The sequence below is a fragment of the Phacochoerus africanus genome, chromosome 8 (assembly GCF_016906955.1).
Source record: "Phacochoerus africanus isolate WHEZ1 chromosome 8, ROS_Pafr_v1, whole genome shotgun sequence".
NCBI classification, from domain to species: domain Eukaryota; kingdom Metazoa; phylum Chordata; class Mammalia; order Artiodactyla; family Suidae; genus Phacochoerus; species Phacochoerus africanus.
Window position 1 is genome coordinate 52,862,556 of NC_062551.1, and position 19,829 is coordinate 52,882,384.

At 51.3% G+C, this 19,829-nt stretch overlaps 1 protein-coding gene across 6 annotated transcripts in view; it reads right to left on the minus strand.

Moving 5' to 3' along the window:
* Positions 1-15,067: 15,067 nt before the first annotated feature.
* ZC3H4 (zinc finger CCCH-type containing 4) overlaps positions 15,068-19,829 on the minus strand; it is a 42,534-nt gene continuing 37,772 nt past the window's right edge. For all 6 annotated transcript variants that reach the window (XM_047789817.1, XM_047789822.1, XM_047789819.1 and 3 more), the window contains one exon: positions 15,068-18,963. In XM_047789817.1, coding sequence (XP_047645773.1) covers positions 17,447-18,963 — 1,517 coding nt within the window. In that variant the 3' untranslated portion in view covers positions 15,068-17,446. The remainder of the gene's footprint in view (positions 18,964-19,829) is intronic.

Below are 19,829 nucleotides of genomic sequence, written 5' to 3' on the forward strand. Positions count from 1 at the left end.
TCCGACTAGGAACCATGAGGTTTATGGGTTCGATCCCTGGTCTTGCTCAGTGGGTTAAGAATCAGGTGTTGCTGTGAGCTGTGGTGTAGGTCGCAGACGCAGCTCAGATCCTGTGTTGCTGTGGCTGTGGCGTAGGCCAGTGGCTACAGCTCCGATTGGACCCCTAGCCTGGGAACCTCCAGGTGCCGTGGGTGCAGCCCTAAAAAAGAAAAAAAAAAAATTGCAATTAGTATCATTTTTTTTTTTCCCATGGCTGCCCCTGAGGCTTATGGAAGTTCCCAGCAGCTGCTAGCCTACCCCATAGCCACGGCAACACCAGATTTGAGCTACATCTGTGACTTAACATCACAGCTTGCAGCAATGCCAGATCCTTAACCAACTGATCGAGGCCAGGGCTCAAACCTGAGTCCTCATGGATACTAGTCGGGTTCGTTATCGTGGAGCCATGACAGGAATTCCCCTAGCATCATTCTTTTTTGTTGTTGTTGTTGTTGTTGCTATTTCTTGGGCCGCTCCCGCGGCATATGGAGGTTCCCAGGCTAGGGGTTGAATCGGAGCTGTAGCCACCGGCCTACGCCAGAGCCACAGCAACGCGGGATCCGAGCTGCGTCTGCAACCTACACCACAGCTCACGGCAACGCCGGATCCTTAACCCACTGAGCAAGGGCAGGGACCGAACCCGCAACCTCATGGTTCCTAGTCGGATTCGTTAACCACTGCGCCACGACGGGAACTCCCCCTAGCATCATTCTTAGTTGTGAAATATTTACTGCTTTTCCCTTAAGATTAGAAACAAATTAAGGACTTCTACTCCCGTTACTTCTAATCAAAATTATATTGGAGATCCTAGCTAGTGTACTAAGGCAGGAAAATAAATAAAGGGCACAGGAGTTCCCACTGAGGCTCAACAGCTTATGAACCTGACTAGTACCATGAGGATGTAGGTTCAATCCCTGGCCTTGCTCAGTGGGTTAAGGATCTGGCGAAGTCATGAGCTGTGGTGTAGGCCGGCAGTTGCAGCCTCTATTCGACTGAGCCCTAGCCTGGAAACCTCCATATGTTGCAGGTGCAGCCCTAAAAAGACAAAAAGAAGAAAAAAAGGGCATAAATATCTGATGGAAGAAGTAAAACTGTCAATATTTGCACATGATATGATTGCTTATATAGAAATTCTAAGGAATTGAAATAACCACTAAAACTAATAAATGAATTTAAGCAAGGTTTATAATCAGGGTATATGATCAATTTTAAGAAATCAATTTTATGTTAAACAATAAAATAAATGCCAATTATTTACCATCGTGAGATAGTTTCCTTACTTAATTGTGAGCAGCTGTGATAATTATATTTTCTGATGGAGTTCCTGTTGTGGTGCAGTGGAAGCGAATCCGACTAGGAACCATGAGGTTGTGGGCTCGATCCCTGGCCTTGCTCAGTGGCTTAAGGATCTGGCGTTGCCATGAGCTGTGGTGTAGGTCGCAGACGTGGCTGGGATCTGGCGTTGCTGTGACTGTGGTGTAGGCTGGTAGCTATAGCTCTGATTGGACCCCTAGCCTGGGTGCCGCCCCCCCCAAAAAAATTTATATTTTCTGAGATGTTCTAGCGTGAGTGGAGATCTTATGAATCCAGAAAAGCGGCTCTCTGTTCACCATAACCCCGACCAGAGCAGGATATTGATAATCTTGACCCTCCAATGTCACCCCATTTAGCTTCTGGGTCCACAGGGAGCGGATTTATGCAGGGAACAGACAATGTTCAACTTACCTGTTAAGGAAATCACTCTGCCTTCCTTTGGAGGGTGGAGGGTAGCTGGGAGAGATCAGCAACTTGCAAACTGACGATGCTAGATCCTTGACCTTCTGCGCCAGAGGAGAACTCCTTTTTTGTTGGTTTTGATTTTCGACCACTGCATGCAGTAGCCTGATGTGCGAGCTCACTTAGCAGGAATTGAGCCTGGGCCACAGTGGTGAAAGCGCCAAGCCCTGGCCGCGAGGGAACTTCCCAGAAGGTGTTTTTAAAAGAGCATCTAGGGCTGTGTGTCCCTCGCTTAAACCCTCCCACGAGGGGGTGGGGGAAGACCTTCCACAGCTGTTCTTTGCTCTCCAGAACCTCTGCTGCAAGGCCTGCTGAGCCAGGGCCCTTCCAGAGGCAGGGCTGAACCTCTGCTCCTTCCTCTCCTACTGGGAAGAGCTCGCATTTCAAGGAGGGAGAGGCAGGTTGGGGAGCTCTGAAGGGGGTTAACCTTGGGGAGGGCATTCAACGAGGCTGTAATAGCCCACCTGCTGGTAATGAATACTAAGCATTAAATGGGATTAAGTGGGAACTGAAAATATTCGAGACACATTTTTCACATTCTTGGCTCGTGAAATGGTTTCAGCTGATGAGAGAGAGGGAGAAAAAAAGATTAAATGCCAGAAAGGGTCAGGTCAGAGAAAACAAATCCTCTTTAAAGAGACAGATCTGACCAGTTGCCTCTGTCTGCACTTGTGATTTGATCAGTGGTTCTAATTCAAATCAGCTGGAAGCTAAAAAAAGTATTGAGAGTTCCCGTTGTGGCTCAGCAGCAATGAATCTGACTATATCCACGAGGACACGGGTTGATCTCTGGCCTCGCTCAGTGGGTTAAGGATCTGGCTTTGCCGTGAGCTGTGGCGTAGGTTGCAGACAAGGCTAGGATCTGGCGTGGCTGTGGCTGTGGTGTAGGCCCACAGCTGTAGCTCTGATTCAACCCCTGGCCTGGGAACCTCCATATACTGCAGGTGTGGCCCTAAAAAGACAAAAAAGGAAGAATTAATGCTTGAGCCTCATCCTAGAGCACACAGTCAGGACCTGCGGATCAGGCAGATCAGGCATTGATATTTTTTTACAGTGAATATATTTTTATTCACAAGAAAAGAAATGATACTTATATAATGTGATGGAGCTGTTATCCAACAGAGTGCTGGTAAGCATCCCGCAAACTGTACCTATAGACCAATGTATATCAAATCATAACAGTAACATGGACCTAGAGATTATCACACTAAATCAGTCATATAGAGAAAGAAAAATACATGATATTGCTTATACGTGGAATATTTGTAAATGATACAGGAGTTCCCTGGTGCCTTAGCAGGTAAGGATCCAGCATTGTCACAGTTGCATAGGTTGTAACTGTGGCTCAGATCTGATCCTTAGCCCGGGAACTCCATATGGAAAAAAAAAATCTGGAAAAATATATAACAACCACTTTATTGTACAACTGAAACTAAAACAATATTTTAAGTCAAGTATAACAAAAATTCTAAAAACTCACCAGCTACATTGCAAACTTACATGATCACAGTTTTTATTTTTTTATTTTTTTTGTCTTTTTAGGGCCACACCCATGGCTTATGGAGGTTCCCAGGCTAGGAGTCAGATCGGAGCTGTAGCCGAGGGCGTATACCACAACCACAGCAACCATACCACAGCTCATTACAATCCTGGGTCCTACTGAGCAAGGCCAGGGATTGAACCTGCATCCTCATGGATACTAGTCAGATTCATTTCCACTGAGCCATGACTGGAATTCACTTTACATTGTCTCAAATTTTTTTTTTTTTTTTTTGGTCTTTCTAGGGCCGCACTCACAGCATATGGAGGTTCCCAGGCTAGGAGTCAAATCAGAGCTGTAGCCGCCGGCAACGCCAGATCCTGAACCCACTGAGTGAGGGCAGGGACCGAACCTGCGTCCTCATGGATTCTAGTTGGGTTTGTTACTGCGGAGCCACGACGGAAACTCCCTGCTTGCCGATTTCTGAGCTCAGACTATTTTCTCTACTGCAACAGGCCTTTCTTTTTTCTTTTTTTATGGTTGATTTACAAAGCCTGGAGTTGTTTTTATTTGACATCTCCCTAAAATTTCTCCTGTGTTCTTCATTAGGTTATTTCCTAGATACCTCCCAGTTTTTAATCACTCTGGGAAAGGTCTTCTGATTTTCTGTTAATTTCCTGGTTGGATATTGCTGGTCCAGAAGAATGCTCTTGGTCTTTTTCTTTGCTACTAATTTTTACAATTTTTTTTTTATAATTTGAGATATAATTCACATACCATAAAAATCTATTTTTTTAAAGTGCACAATTCAGAGTTCCCTGGTGGTCTAGAGGTTAGGACTGGGTGCTTTCACTGCTGCTGCCTGGGTTCAATCCCTGATATGGGAACTGAGATCCCAGTTCAAGCCACTCCACATGGTGGCAAAAAGAAAAAAAGAAAAAAAAAGATATACAATTTATTAGTTTTTAGTATATTCACAAAGGTACATCATTAGGATATAACTTCAAAATGTTTTCATCATCCCCAAAAGAAATCTCACATCACCATTCACAGGCCATTAATCCTATCTCTTTCTTGCTTTTTTTTTGTCTTTTTTTTTTTTTGGCCTTTTTTAACCCCACGTCTATGGCATATGGAGGTTTCCAGGCTAGGGGTCGAATCGGAGCTGTAGCCGCCGGCCTACACCACAGCCACAGCAACTCGAGATCCAAGCGGTGTCTGCAACTTACACCACAGCTTCATGGCAACGTTGAATCCTTAACCCACTGAGCAAGGCCAGGGATCGAACCAGCTACCTTATGGTTCCTAGCTGGATTCATTTCCCCTGCGCCACAATGGAAACTCCCAAGTTAACAACTTTTATGACATCCTGGCCCCTGTCACTTCATCTCTTTCTGACAATCTTCATGCTAATTCTAGAGAACTGGGAGTTCTCAGGCCAGGCTCAGGAATTTTAGCAACACAAAATACAAGCCAGGGAGTTCCCATTGTGGCTCAGTCGTTTACGAACCCAACTAGTATCCATGAGGACTCAGGTTCGATCCCTGGTCTTGCTCAGTGGGTTAAGGATCCAGCATTGCTGTGAGCTGTGGTGTAGGTGGCAGACATGGCTTGGATTGGGTGTTGCTCTGGCTGGGGTGTAGGCCAACAGCTGCTGCTCGGATTCGACCCCTAGCCTGGGAACTCCTGTATGGCACAGGTGTGGCCCTAAAAAAGCAAAAAGTAGGAGTTCCCGTCGTGGCGCAGTGGTTAACGAATCCGACTAGGAACCATGAGGTTGCGGCTTCGGTCCCTGCCCTTGCTCAGTGGGTTAAGAATCCGGCGTTGCCGTGAGCAGTGGTGTAGGTTGCAGACGCGGCTCGGATCCCGCGTTGCTGTGGCTCTGGCGTAGGCCGGTGGCTACAGCTCCGATTCAACCCCTAGCCTGGGAACCTCCATATGCCGCGGAAGCGGCCCAAAGAAATAGCAAAAAGACAAAAAAAAAGCAAAAAGTAAAGAAATAAAAATAAAATGAAAGTCATATAAGCAGCAGCAGGACTTGGCTGCTGATTATATAGGCAGAAATGGAAAAGAGGCTAAATAGGATTTTAGGTAATGCTAGGAAATGGGGAATATATAGCATTTTTCTTGACCAAATGCCACCTCTCCACATTTCATCCTCCCTACCCAGGCACTCTCTTCCTAGTAAAAATGACTTAAGGGAGTTCCCTTGTGGCACAGTGAGTTAAAGCCCCAACATTGTCTGCTGTGGCATGGGTTTGATCCCTGACCCCGGAACTTTCCGCATGCTGCAGGCCTATGGCCAAAAAAAGAAAAAAATATATCTAATATCTTAGCAACTTTCAAGTTACTGTCATCTGTACTCAGCATGCATTAGATCCCCAGAAAACATTCATCTTCTAACTGGAAATTTGGACCCTGTGACCACCTTCCCCTATTTCCCAAGAACCGCCACTCTGAAAGCAGAATCGTCAGGGCAAGCCAAGCTGCAGGGAGGGGCTGGGGCCCTTTGCCATCACCCCAGAGTTCTTACATTCCCTGAGGCTTCCTGGACACTTGGCTCAGCTTCAGTATCCTGTGTATGCATCTCCAGGCTTGGATACCCCTGGGGTGGACATGGGCCTTCTGCCCACTTCCAGTGAGGCAGCTGTGGAGTATGAGACATGAGGAGATCAAACGGAGGGATCGAAAGGCTCTGGAAAGGAGCTCTGTTCTCCCTGCCCCTCAGACCCCGACCTAAGCCTGTATTGTTCATTGGTCTCTCAGCTTAAGTCACTGCCCTTTCTGACCTCACATCTATGCCCCCAGGCCACAAGACCCTCTCTCCCTCCACCTTTGCTTCTCCAGAGGACCTGAGCCACAGTAGTGACAATGTTGGATCCTTAACCCACTGAGCGGAGCCAGGGATCAAACCCACATCCTCATGGATACTAGTCAGGTTTGTTACTGCTGAGCCACAATGGGAACTCCAAGAACTTTCTGCCCTGCTAGAAAACTCTCCTAATCAATCTATAAATCTACAATTTCCATGTGAATGCTGCCACTTGAGGTAGGATGGCCTTGCTCAGTGTGAAACCTTGACAACTGTACAAGGCAATCCTATGTCCTATATACCTGAAAGGAGCCCAGAGAACTGACTCTTTCCTGGACACCCATTCATCCATCCACTCCCTCTCCAGGCTTTCCTGGGCTCCTCTTCTACAAGAAGTGATCCCTGTGTTTAGAACTTAGATTAACCCCTGGCTTGGAGCACTGGTTATTCTTAACAGAGCCCTTCATGAAGACACATCAGATCATCCGTGAAGTGTAGGAGAAGCAACAGTCATAAAGCTGGTAGAGTGAGCTGTGTGGGGAGAGAAGAGTGAAGTCGAGATCCTTCCTGGGAAGACTCAGAGCCTGCCCTTCTGCTTCCTGGGACACACTGGGGAGAAAGGGAGGTGCCGATGGTGAAGCAAGGCTTAGTGGGGAGGGGTCCTCTCCCCCCTCACCTCCTCCTCCACCAGCTGTCATATCTCCTCCTCACTGCAGACCCTCCTCTGTAGCTGGACTGTGACTCTGAGGACACCCCAGCGTAAGGGCTGGGTCCTCTACCTTTCTGCCCAAGCAGCAGAAGGCTTCACAGCACCCCTCAAAGACAGCAGATGCCTGGGGCACGAGAAAGACAGTCTATGTATCTTAGATCCATGCTCCTATACCTACCTCTCTGCATGTGGGACAGATGCAGCTCTGATCTGATGTGGCTGTGGCCATGGTGTAGGCCGGCAGCTGCAGCTCCGACTTGACCCCTAGCCTGGGAACTTCCATATGCCACAGGCTCCAAAAAGCAAGCAAACAAAAAACACCTCTAAGAGAATAAATTTGCCTTGTTTTCAAGCCACAGAGTTTGTGGTCATTTGTTACAGTAGCAACAAGAAACAAATACAGTTACCAAGCTTGACTAGGGATACTGTCGCCGGGAGGTGGGCGGTCTTGCCGGGCAGGTAGACAGAGAGGAGGATTTTCAGTTGTGTTCGTTTGAACAGGTGGGAAGTCCAGGGTGCTCGCTGGCGTTCAGAACTGTGCTGGCCAGTGCGGCAGCCACGGCGCACAGGTGGCTCTTTAAGTTTAAACTTTATCAAAAATTATCCCAGTTGCACTGGCCATGCCTCGAGAGCTCATTGGCCACCTGTGCCATATGGGATAGAATTGAGAGAGAATATTTCATCATTGTGGAACATTCTAGTGGGCATTGCCAGGTGAGAGAATAAGACACAGAGAATGAGATGTCATAATATTTAATGTTAGAAGAGCAGCCTGGGGTGTTCCCGTCGTGGCGCAGTGGTTAACGAATCCGACTAGGAACCATGAGGTTGCGGGTTCGGTCCCTGCCCTTGCTCAGTGGGTTAAGGATCCGGCGTTGCCGTGAGCTGTGGTGTAGGTCACAGACGCGGCTCGGATCCCGCGTTGCTGTGGCTCTGGCGTAGGCTGGTGGCTACAGCTCCGATTTGACCCCTAGCCTGGGAACCTCCACATGCTGCGGGAGCGGCCCAAGAAATGGAAAAAAGACAAAAAAAAAAAAAAAAGAAGAGCAGCCTGAAAGTAAGGGGAAGGGAAGGGAGCAGGAAGTTGATAGGAAATGTCTAAGGTTGACACATTTTGAGAGAAACAGAGTAACCAGCAGACGAAAGAAGAAATAATGCGAAAGCTTTTGCCTTTCAAGAGGGCTACTGGGGATATGGTGGGATGGTCAGAGGTGGGTGCTATGGAATGAACGGTATTCCAAAGATTCGATTGTTGAAGCCCTAACCCTTCACGTGACTGTATTTGGAGATAGGGCCTTTGATTTCTTCATGTTTTGTTTTTTAGGGCCGTACCTGCAGCATATGTAGGTTCCCAGTCTAGGGGTCGAATCGGAACTGCAGCCGCCGGCCTACACCACAACCACAGCCGCGTCAGATCCAAGCCACATCTGTGACCTGCACCACAGCTCATGGCATCGTGGGATCCTTAACCCATTGAGTGAGGCCAGGGATGGAACCTGCATCCTCATGGATGTTAGTTGGGTTCCTAACCCACTGAGCCACAAGGGAACTCCGAGATAGGGCCTGTAAGGAGGTAAATAAGGTTAAATGAGGTCATAGGTTGGGACCCTGATCCGGCAAGATTAAGATCCTTAGAAGAGACATCCGTTTTCTCTTTCTCCCCTTCTCCACCAAGTCCTATCCCTGGGTCCCGACCACCCCAGCTCACTCATTGGCTGGAGCAACCTGTAGGAATGTGGCCTCCACCCAAAGTGGGGAGTGGATTTCTGGACTCATGAACTTGGGCCTTAAGATAATGCTGCTCCCTGCAGTTAGTGATCCAGGCCACCACACTTCCTCAGATGGCTGATGTAGCCCCTGGCATGGCACCTGCAAACAATGAGGGCTGCCTGGGAGAAAGGAGGGCTATCTCCAAATATTTCCAGCTCTCTGCCTCTCCTGCCACCCAGTAGAATTACACCATCCCACCCCTGGGAAGTTAGGCTGGGCCCCTAACTAACTAAGGAAACAAACTGCAGAAGCCAAGTCCTTAGCTCTTGGGGAGAAGTATTTAAGAGCTGGTGGGCTCCTCTCCACCTCCCTCTCCACTGCCAAGTTGTTCCAGGGGCAGTGCTTGTGGCACTAGGAGGAGCAGAGCCCCCTGACTGTGGATGAGCCACTGAGATTTGGGAGTTTATTTCTGTAGCACAAACTCACCCATCCTTACCAACACAGCTGTCAGGCTGCAAATCCTAACAAACTGTTTCCCAGTGTTGTTAAGAGATGCTCACCAGGTCACACCATGGACAACACTGCTGAGAGAAAAGGCAGTTAGCCTGTTCCCCCCACCTGGGGCGGGGCGGGGGGGCGTTTTTTGCAAATACCCAGCGGGGTTCCTAGGAATATTGAATGATCATGTCTCATTTCTGGGCGGAAGCTTGTTTATGGATAAGGGACAATCCATTGATTGTGGCGAGAATGACTTCTAAAGAGATTTCCAGGAGTTCCCATCGTGGCATAGTGGAGGTGAATCTGACTAGGAACCACGAGGTTGCAGGATTGATCCCTGGCCTCAATTAGTGGGTAAAGGATCTGGCTTTGCTGTGGCTGTGGTGTAGGTCAGCGGCTACAGCTCCGATTCTACCCCTAGCCTGGGAGGCTCCATGTGCTGCTAGTGCAGCCCCCAAAAAAAGACCAAAAAAAAAAAAAAAAAGGAGACTTCTAAAGATTTTTTTCTGGGGGGGGGGGCGCACCCAAGGCATATGGAAGTTTCCAGGCTAGGGGTCCAATCAGAACTGTAGCTGCCAGCCTATACCACAGCCACAGCAATGCCAGATCCACGCCTCATCTGTGCACAGCTCATGGTAACACTAGATCCTTAACCCACTGAACGAGGCCAGGGATGGAATCCGCTTCCTCATGGATATTAGTAGGGTTCATTACTGCTGCACCATGACAGGAGCTCCGAGACCTCCAAAGTTTTTATTGCTGGGTGAGAAACACTTAATTAGCAACAACTGTGGCACATGCGTTTCAGGACATTTCAAAGGGCGTTGTTAAGGTCCTACAGAATCATCAGAGCCTTCTCTGCCTGCATCCCTTGAATCAGCTGAAAGAATAGTGTAGGGGGTTTGAACGGTGGTCCCCAAAACACACATTCACATCCTAGCCCCCCCAAACCTGTGAATATGGCCTTTTTGGGAAAAAGGATCTTTTCAGATGTAATACTCAAAAACAATTTTCCTGGTGTTCCCGTCGTGGCACAGAGGAAATGAATCCAACTAGGAGCCATGAGGTTGTGGGTTTGATCCCTGGCCTCGCTCAGTGGGTTAAGGATCTGGCAGTGCCATGAGCTGTGGTGTAGATCACAGATGCAGCTCAGATCTGGCATTGCCGTGGCTGTGGTGTAGGCCCTCGGCTACAGCTCTGGTTTGACTCTTAGCCTGGGACCATCCATATGCCGCGGATGCAGCCCTAAAAAGCCAAAAAAAAAAAAAAAGCAGGTTTCCTTTTGGGGTGATGGAAATATTTTGGAACTAGAAAGAGCTGGTGGTTGCACAACACTGAATTGCTCATTTTAAGGTCATTAATTTTAGGAGTTCCCTGGTGGCTCAGTGGGTTAAGGATTTGGCATTGTCACCGCTGTGGTGAGGGTTCTATCCCTGGCCTGGGAACTTCTGCATGCCATGGGTGCAGCCAAAAAAAAAAGTTAATTTTATGTATCAGGAATTTCACAATTAAACATATTAATATTAAATACATGAGGAATATATATATTAAAGTGCCAGGAAATATTCACTGTGCTTGGAGTGTAATAGGGTATGACCAGTTTGGATGACAGTTTATTTATATATTTTATAAATAGATATATATACACTTGTGGCTGCACCTATGGCATGCAAAAATTCTCGGGCCAGGGATTGAACACACGCCACAGCAGTGACCTGAACCAGTGCTCTGACACCACCAGATCCTTAACCGTTAGGGTGCCAGGCAACTCCTAGAAGCTTCTTATAAAACTCAACCTTCACCTGCCCTATGACCTCGCCATCTCACTCATAGATGTTTACCCAAGAGAGATGAACATCTTGTGTTCGCCCAGAGACCGGTACGAGAGTGTTTGCTGCAGATTTATTTATAACAGCTCCGAAGGAGAAATGGACAAATGTCCCTCAGCAGGTGAATGAGCAACTGTGGTCCACTGTCCAATGATGCACAAGAGTGCTATGAAAGCAACGAGCTGCTGATACAGACACCAGTCCGGATGCTGCCATCCAGAAGTGCAGAAGTTATCTAAGAAGAAATCAGAGCAGTTCCTGCTGTGGTGCAGTGGGTTAAGGATCCTGCATTGCCACAACTGCGCATAGATCGGAGCTCAGATTCTACCCCTGGTTCGGGAACTTCCATGTGCCTCAAGTATGGCTGAAAAAGAAAAAAAAAATCAGAAGCGTGGCTGCCCCTGGGAGGGTGAGTGCAAGGATTGACCAGAAGGAGCATGAGGGAACTTTGTTCTCTAGATTGGTAGGGGTTTGGGGTATTCAGATGGAAGTGATTCTCAAAACTCCACAGTGCACATGCAAGATTTGTGCATTTCATGATATGGAAAATTCCACCTTAAAAAAAAGAATGTACATAAATATTGACGTCTGATTAATGATAAACATACTGCAGGATTTAGGGTATTCTAATGTCTGAAACTTATTTTGAAATGTATCCGAAGTTATGATGGATGGGTGCGCGGAGGGATGGAGAGATGGCTAAATGTATGGTGAAGCGAGTACAGTCACAGGGTCTGGGTGGTGGGGCAGGGCAGACACCTGAGGAACACCTAGTATTCCTCACCGGTCCCAACCTCCCAGTGGGAGGCTCTTAGCATCGCTCTTGGCCCCACTCACCAGCCGAATCTGTCCTGTCTGGTCTCCATTTCTTCCTCCAACAGTAACGCTCCTCAGGGCTCCACGTGTTTCCTGCGTGACGCTGTCCATTCCTGAAGCTTTGATGATCAGGGGCCACAGCCTGCAGCCCAGAGCTCCAGGTCCAAAGCTGCCCTCAGCCCCTTCCCAGCCCACCTTCCCCTCCCACGTGCCATCTCAGGAAAGGAACCGCACTCCCCCGGGGCTGCCTCAGACATCCTGTCCTGACCCCTCACCTTTGTCACCTGCCACATCTGTCCTGGTCACAACCCCTCTCTGCTCTACTCATAAGTCTCAAGCCCACCTGATCCTTTTGCTTTGTTAGGCTCCCTACTTGCTGCCCCCCCAATCCATCTCCAACAGATGGAAGGTTCTGGACTCCAGCCATTACTTGAATACAAGCTCTTCCCTGCCCATATCTGTGTGTAACACAGCCTTCAAGGCTCCCCAGGACCCGCCAACCTCCCAAGCCCTAGGCGCCACCTTCCTTCCCCTCGCAGACCTCACCCCAGCCAGCGGTTCATCCCTGCTGGAGCCTGGTGCCAGCCAGTGGATCTGAAGCAGAGGGGGGCACAGCCCAGACACGTGAATGATGGCTGTACCACAGCTGGGGCTTCCAACTCCTGCGAGTTCTTCCCCCTGCACTAGCCCTGCAGGTGTTTGCCGGCTCACCTTCCAAGCGGCCACAGGCTCGCCCCAGGATGCTGCATATTTGACTAGTCTAAGAACCAGACATTGGACCTCTGTGCCACTCTGGCCATGGACCAACACAGGGGGAGGGGCAGACAATCTAATCCTGCCAATGAGACTGAAAGGAAGTCTGCCCAGGGACGTCGAAGACGCGTTTCCTTGCTCATAAAGAGATACGTGGGGAGAGTTTCTTTTCTGTGTCTGCACTTGGCTGTGTGAGAAGGCGAAGGCTGGAAGACATCCTGGCCTTGCAATCACGAATGGCAGTGTGGAAAGATGGGCTGAACCTGGGCGAACTTGGAGTTCACCGACTTTACCACCCTTGGACCTGCCCTACCAACATTCTTACCTGAGATGATGGACTCCTGCAGCTGAACTGGAGTTTTGAGTTAATAGGTGACATCATCCTTGCTCAGTGTAGATGAATTAGAAGAAATTCAGAGATTGAACCCCGAATTTTTTTTTTCCTTTTGCCATTTCTTGGGCCGCTCCCACGGCATATGGAGCTTCCCAGGCTAGGGGTTGAATCAGAGCTGTAGCCGCCGGCCTACGCCAGAGCCACAGCAACGTGGGATTCGAGCCACGTCTGTGACTTAAACCACAGCTCAGGGCAATGCCGGATCCTTAACCCACTGAGCAAGGCCAGGGATCGAACCCACAACCTCATGGTTCCTAGTCAGATTTGTTAACCACCGTGCCACGATGGGAACACCTGAACCCCGAATTTTTGAGAGACCTAGAGCTTACCTGCTTAAACCAACAACCAGGATAAGGGCCACGAGAATATTTCCTTGAGAAATATTGAGGATGCCAATTAAAGGACAGGATGGGGAGTTCCCTTCATGACTCCGTGGAAACGAATCTGACTAGCATCCATGAAGACACAGGTTCAATACCTGGCCTCGCTCAGTGGGTTAAGGATCTGGCATTGCCATGAGCTGTTATGTAGGTTGCAGACGCGGCTTGGATCTGGTGTCGCTGTGGCTGTGGTATAGGCCAGCGGCTACAGCTCCAATTCGATCTCTAGCCTGGAAACCTCCATAGGTCGTGGTCATGGCCCTAAAAAGCAAAAAAAAAAAAAAAAAAAGACATGTCAAAGGTGTCTGTTTTAATCCCAGAAACTGTGAATGTGTAATTTACATGGCAAAAAGGATTCTGCAGAAGTGACGAAGATCTGAGACATATAGTAGGTGACCCAAGCTAATCACATGGGTTTTAAAAGCAGAGAAACTAGGAGTTAAGAATCAATGTCGTCACTGCTGTGACTCGGTTCGCTGCTGTGGTGCAGGTTCAATTCCTGGCTCATAACTTCCATGTGCCCCGGGGTTGGCCAAAAAACTAAACCAAACAGAGAAGTTTTCCCAGCTGTGGTCAGGGAGAGATGTGACAATGGAAGAAGGGGTCACAGACATGCGACATCTCTGGCTTTGTAGCCAGAAGAGGGTCACAACCCAAGGAAGGTGGGTGGCTTCTAGAAGAAGGAAAAATGAGTTCCCGTCATGGCTCAGCAGTAATGAATCCGACTAGTATCCATGAGAACTTGGGTTCGCTCCCTGGCTTCACTCTCTGGGTTAAGAATCTGGCATTGATGTGAGCTGTGGTGTGGGTTGCAGGTGTAGCTCAGATCCTGCGTTGCTGTGGCTGTGATGTAGGCTGACTCGACCCCTAGCCTGGGGGACTTCCATATGCCACATGTGTGGCCCTAAAAAAAATAAATTAAAAAAAGAAGCTGGAAAAAGCCCGTAAATAGAGTCTGTTCTTCCAGAAGGGGTGCAGACCTCATCCGACTTTAGCCGAGTGAGACTCATGCCACGTGTCTCGCTCCCAGAACTGTAAGGCAACAAGTCTGCGTTTTAAACCACCAGGTTTGTAAAATTTACATGGCAGCCATGGAAAACCATTAGAGGCCCGCTGACACCCAGAAAGTGGAGTAAGTTCAAAGAAGGCATAGCCACTCTCTAGGCCACGTCCTGCCCCTTCCCAGCCTCACTGAGTGTGGCTTCCTCAGAGGAGACTCCTGATTACAAGCAGTTAGTGTCTGTGACCATCTGCGCTGCTGTCACAAAATAGCAGCGTCCTGGAGGCTGCTGTCGAGGGCCAGCAGCTCCAACGGTCTCATGAAGAGCCTCTTCCTGGTTCCCAGACGGCCGTCCTCTTGCCACATCCTCACGTGGTGGAAGGGGCCAGGGTACTCTGGGGGCTCCCTTTCGTAAAGGCACTGACCCCGCTCATGAGGCTCCGTCCTCCTGCCCCAATCGCCTCCCCAAGGCCCCACTTCCAAACGCCGTCACATTGTGCGACTCGGTTTCGACATGATGAATTTTGAGGTGACAAACATTGTCAGTGGCAGTTAGGGCTCCCACTTCTCATCCCTGGAAGCCAGTCCGGTTGTCCCGAGCCTATCACTGACCTCTGCCGTGACCCGGGTGCAGGTCACACCATGTCTGTATGGGTCCCCCCAGAGCTGCGGCTCAGGCGGCGTGGGATGCCGTCCCCAATCGCTAAGGAGAGCCGAGGCTGTCCGGAGGCACCATCCCCAGGGTGTCATGGTGACGGTCATCCTGGGACTGGCCACTGAGAACAGATTGGGTTTCAAGCCTGCACATCACCCCCCTGTCACCTCGGGGGCCAGGGACGTAGGAGCAGCATGGAGAGACAAGACCCGCAGGCTTTTTAAAATAACTGCATCCTTTAATGGCAGTAATACAATTATTGGATTAAGAGACCACAGGAGAAAGGGCAGGTGACGGTTCTGGAAGACAGATCTGGAGTACAAAAGGGGGTGGAATAGAGTCATGCGACAATCATTGTAAAAATACAGTACGTTATATACATATTTGCACCATCAACTTTCAACTCTGAAATAGTATTTACACTTTTGTTACAATCCTGGTTAGAGAACAATTTTTCTTTAAAAGCTCGGCCTGATGGCAAATGAAAATTTCGGGTGAATTCATAGTCCCATGAGGTTCTTAGGCTGAATATTCCGAGAGGAGAGTTCCAGCTTCTATTTCATCCACAGATTTTTTAAAAAGGTATTTAATTTTGCTTTTACAAAAGAAAATTTTCAAAGGAGGGAAAAAAACCCAACCACAGCCACACTGTGTATTCTTTCTTATTTTACAAACATCAAGGGCTGCAGCCCTCTGCTTCAAGGCCAACTCTAGTGGCTGAAGAAAAATCTCACTAATGATTGTTTAAAAAACAAAACAAAACAAAAAGACACAAAGACAAACCAAACCAACCTGATCATGGCGCACTGACCCCGACGGAGGGGCTGCGTCTCCTGCGCTCACTTCTGGCCCCAAACTCAACCACCATTTCTCTCCTGGGGGAGGGGGGTTGGTATAGGAGCCTCGTTTACCTCCCACCCCAAGGAGGTAGGAAGGGGGCCCCACTGGCTGGGACACCAGGTTTCCTCATTATCAGCGAGGAAGAGTCAGGGACCTTAGGCGAGACAGCTGAGGCGGTGGGATGAGAAGGGAAGGGGCAGGAGACAGTCGGCATGTACTGACATGCAGGCGGAAAGGACCCTGGCCACCCAGCCTCGGCCAGTTCCTCTCGGGCCCGTCCCTTCAGGCCATGTTCGTAGTGTGGACCTCCTCTGGACAGGACAGGCCCGGCCAGGGTCTTAGGGGCGGTGGGGGCACTCGGGGCAGGCATCTCTGCTCCCTTCCTGGCTCAGCCAGATGGGAAGAGCAGGACACAGGCTTTGGGCTCCTTGCCCCCACCCTCAGTGGGGTCCCAGTCCCTCTCTTGGAGAGGGCCATGCAGCCCCTTCCTTGCCCTGGCTCGTCTCTCACCCTTTCCTCAGGCCCCTGTCCCCAAAGTAACCACAAATCCAACACTGTACATGCTTCTGAACTCATGCACCTGTCAGCTTGGAAGAAAACCAAACGCACCAAAAACCATAGGCCCTAAAGATATGGTGCAAGGAGGTGTGAAGAAAGCGGAGGGAGCAGAAACACTTTGCCTAGAACCACCAAGGGTTCCCTGTCGGAAGCCTGGTGGAGTGGCCACGCCACGGATCCTTGAGCTGTCCCCAGAGGGGCTGGCACACTGGGCACTCTGGCTTCTGAGGCCCAGGGCAGACCCCAGCAGGAGGGGAGAAAGGCATGGCCGTGACACGATAGGACAGGATGAGGGATAATACTGACGGAGAACACGTGGTCTGCGGAGGCGGCCTCCTGGAGGCAGCTCTTGGGGGACATCGCCCCACACCAGCCCTGCTGACTCCAGGTCCATCTCTCACCCTGGAGTCTTCTGACACAAGCTGGACGGCGCGGGTTTAGGGATGCACTCTGGACGGAGGATGGCAGGAAGGCTCATGTGTGAATCCAGACGAGACAGCAGTGGGAAGGGACTCTGTCTCTCCCAGCCCAGGCAGCTTCTGAGGGCTTGCTCATTCTTTCTTGATACTTTTTCACTTCCACTGGCCCCTGAAGTGGGTCATCATTGCCAGCACACTGCAGAGGAGACGGGGTTCTAGAAGCGCCTGGACCTGCTTCCACGCTGGTCCTGCCCACTGTCGTGGCTCCATCTCTTCTTATTCATGCAACACAGGGTGAGCAGTGTTTACTGCCTCCTTGATGTCTGCTGTTCCTTTTGTCCTGGGGGCATGGGGGCTAGGGGAGAAGGAAGAGGGGCCAGGCTTTGCCCAGAAAACCCACCGGACCCCCAGCCACCAGACCACGGCCCCAGCCTTTAAGGAGTCCCTGAAAATCAGGCCCGGCCAGGCCAGGAGGAGTGCCAGTTGGAGCTGAGGCCCGGGGAGTCGCGACTGTTCACACATACACGTAGGTTTTCTCACCGGGAGCCTAGAAGCCCCACAGCGCTGACCAGAAGTGAAGATGGTTATGTACAATTTATATGTTTCAAAGAAAGTACTACCAAAAAAAAAAAAAAAAAAGGCAAGGGGAAAAAAAAATAGAAAAAAAGGAAAGAAAGAACACCCTCCCCCTCCCCCCAAGCCCCCAACTCTGGTTTCTGCCCTTAAATATTGCCCTGGGAAGGGTAGGGTGCGGGGAGCTCTCGACTCTGGCTTAACACTACTGGCAAAAGGGGGAGGCAGTGGGGTCAAAGCCTTTAAAAACATCTTTCAGGGACCCAGCGTCCTGCTCACCCTCTCGGGCTGGACTGTTGCCGGCAAAGGGGCTTCCGGAGCCCGTCTTGGGTGCCTGTTTCACCGTCCCGAAGAGCGTGGGCACGGGCAGGTTGTGCACGCCGGGCTGGGGGGAGGCGCCCTCTGGTGGCGGGGTGCCTGAGGCAGCGGCGGCAGGGGTGGCCTTGGGCCGGGGCCGGTTGTAACTGTTGTATCTGTCCGTGGCTGTGGCCGCGCCCCCATCTGCCCCAGGCTTCCCCGATTCGGGCTGTTCCAGAGCGGACTTGCGGACAAATGGAGGCTCCTTGGCCTTGGTGGCGGAACTCTTGCCGTTGCCCTCGGGGCCCTTGGGCTGGGTGCCCGCATCAGCAGCAGGCTCTGCGGCTTTGCCACCAGCATTGGGAGTCCTGGGGTCATAGAGGCTGATGCCACTCAGCACGCTGCTCTGCCCACTCCCGCTGCCCTGGCCCAGGCCGCCTGCTGCCAGCACTCGGGGGTCATAGGGGGCGGTGGCTGGTGGGGAGGACTCCCCGCTGGGGCTGGCGGATGGAGAGACTTCAGTGGAGCCAGGCTTGGCAGCCCGGGAGGAGGTGGCAGAGTCTGCTGGTTTCTGCAGCCGAGGGTCGGTGGGTGTCTTTCGCACTCGAGGGTCACTGGGCTTGTCACCGGGACCAGGGGCTGCCGAGGGGCCGGTGGCATTGACAGTCTTTAGGATGCGAGAGAGGAGCTCGAAGTCAGGCAGGTTGGAGCCGGATGCGCTGGGATCTGTGGAGGTGCCTGGGCGCTGCCGGGGGTTGGGGGGGCCCGAGGTGGTGGTGGTGCGGTGCAGCCTGGGATCCAGGGCAGGCATGGACTGCAGGGCTGCGGGCACGGGGGGCACAGCATCCTGCTTGGGGATGGGCAGGGGGATGAGGTCCTCAGGGTTCCAGAGCACAGTGCGGGCGAAGCTCGGCTTGCTCAACGTCACATCTTTCTTGATGTGGCTGAACTGCTGCAGCTGTGATCGCGGGTCCCGCAGCGGGTGCCCAGGGAGAGGATCCAGGGGAATGTTCACAGCCTTCTCCCGAAGGGCCCGCTCCCCTTCCTCTTCCTCTGCAGGGGGTGGCCCAGACCCCTTGGAGCCACTGGGGCCCACGGGACTGGAATGAAGGCCGCCTTCGGGCTTGGGGGTGGGCAGGGAGCGAGCCAGTCGAGGGTCTGAAGGTCCTGTGTCGCCTGGGCCTGACCCACCGGAAGCCTCAGCATGACGGCTGAGTCTGGGGTCCCGGCTGAGGCGGGGGTCAGCCAGCCGGCCTCCCGTGGGGTGGCCCTTCTGGAGGCGGGGGTCCCCCAGCCCACTGCTGCTCAGCTCCCCGCCGGAAGCCTGGGGTCGGCTGGATGTCTGCTGCCTCAAGGTCTTCAGGATGGAGGTGACACTGCTCCCACCTTCATCCTCATCGCTTGAATACCAGTTTCCAGGGTCACCTGAGAAAAAGCAGAAAGGCGCAAGGAGAGGGTGAGTGGCCACAGTGTCTGCCACCAGGCTTCCTGGACCCCATGGCGGCCTGCTCCTCTACCTCTTACCTCTCACAATTTCAGGTTCTCCTTTCTTAAAACACCCCCCTCCCCTCCAAAGGATGCCACCAAGAGCCAGGGTGCTCAGGCAGGCCAAGAATGGAGCCCGGCAGGCCGCTGGCTAAAGCTTATGGACCTTTCTCCATGTGCCAGCACCATTCTAAGTGATTTGTCTTATTTGTCACAATCACCCAGGATGTAGTATTATTAGCAAGCCCATTTGACAGATGAGAAAACAGAGGCAAGGACAGTGCCATGAGATTGGGCAGGGGGCGGGGGCCGAGCCAGGACTGAGCTCAGACTCTGAGCCCAGAACTCTGCTGCCACCTCCTCACCTCCAGGGCAGATTCAGGCCCCTACGTGGCAGGCCCAGCTCGCAGGGCCTGTGAGCCGACTCGGCTCTCAGTGTGCCTGGGGCTCATCAGCACTTGCTTCCCAGGCCCCTCGCACGTTACAGAGACCCAGGGAAGGGCAGTCACCAGCAGCTAAAAGGCGGGGCCGGGTGGGCAGACTCAGAAACCGGCCCGAGTCCAATGGTCTAGGCAGGTGCAACCGGAGGCGCCGGGGATTTGTGTGTGTGTGGTGGGGGGGTGGCTGTCCCCTGTTCTCACTGTCCCATTTACCCCTGGGCTCCTGTCAGGTAGGGCCACCCATGGCCTCTGGCTTCAGGTTCTAGATACCATTTGTCTGCCCCATGTCACCCTGGGGTGGATGCCATCAGGTCCCTGGCAACTGCCTGTGACTATGTATATTGCTACTGGCTTAGGTCAACGACT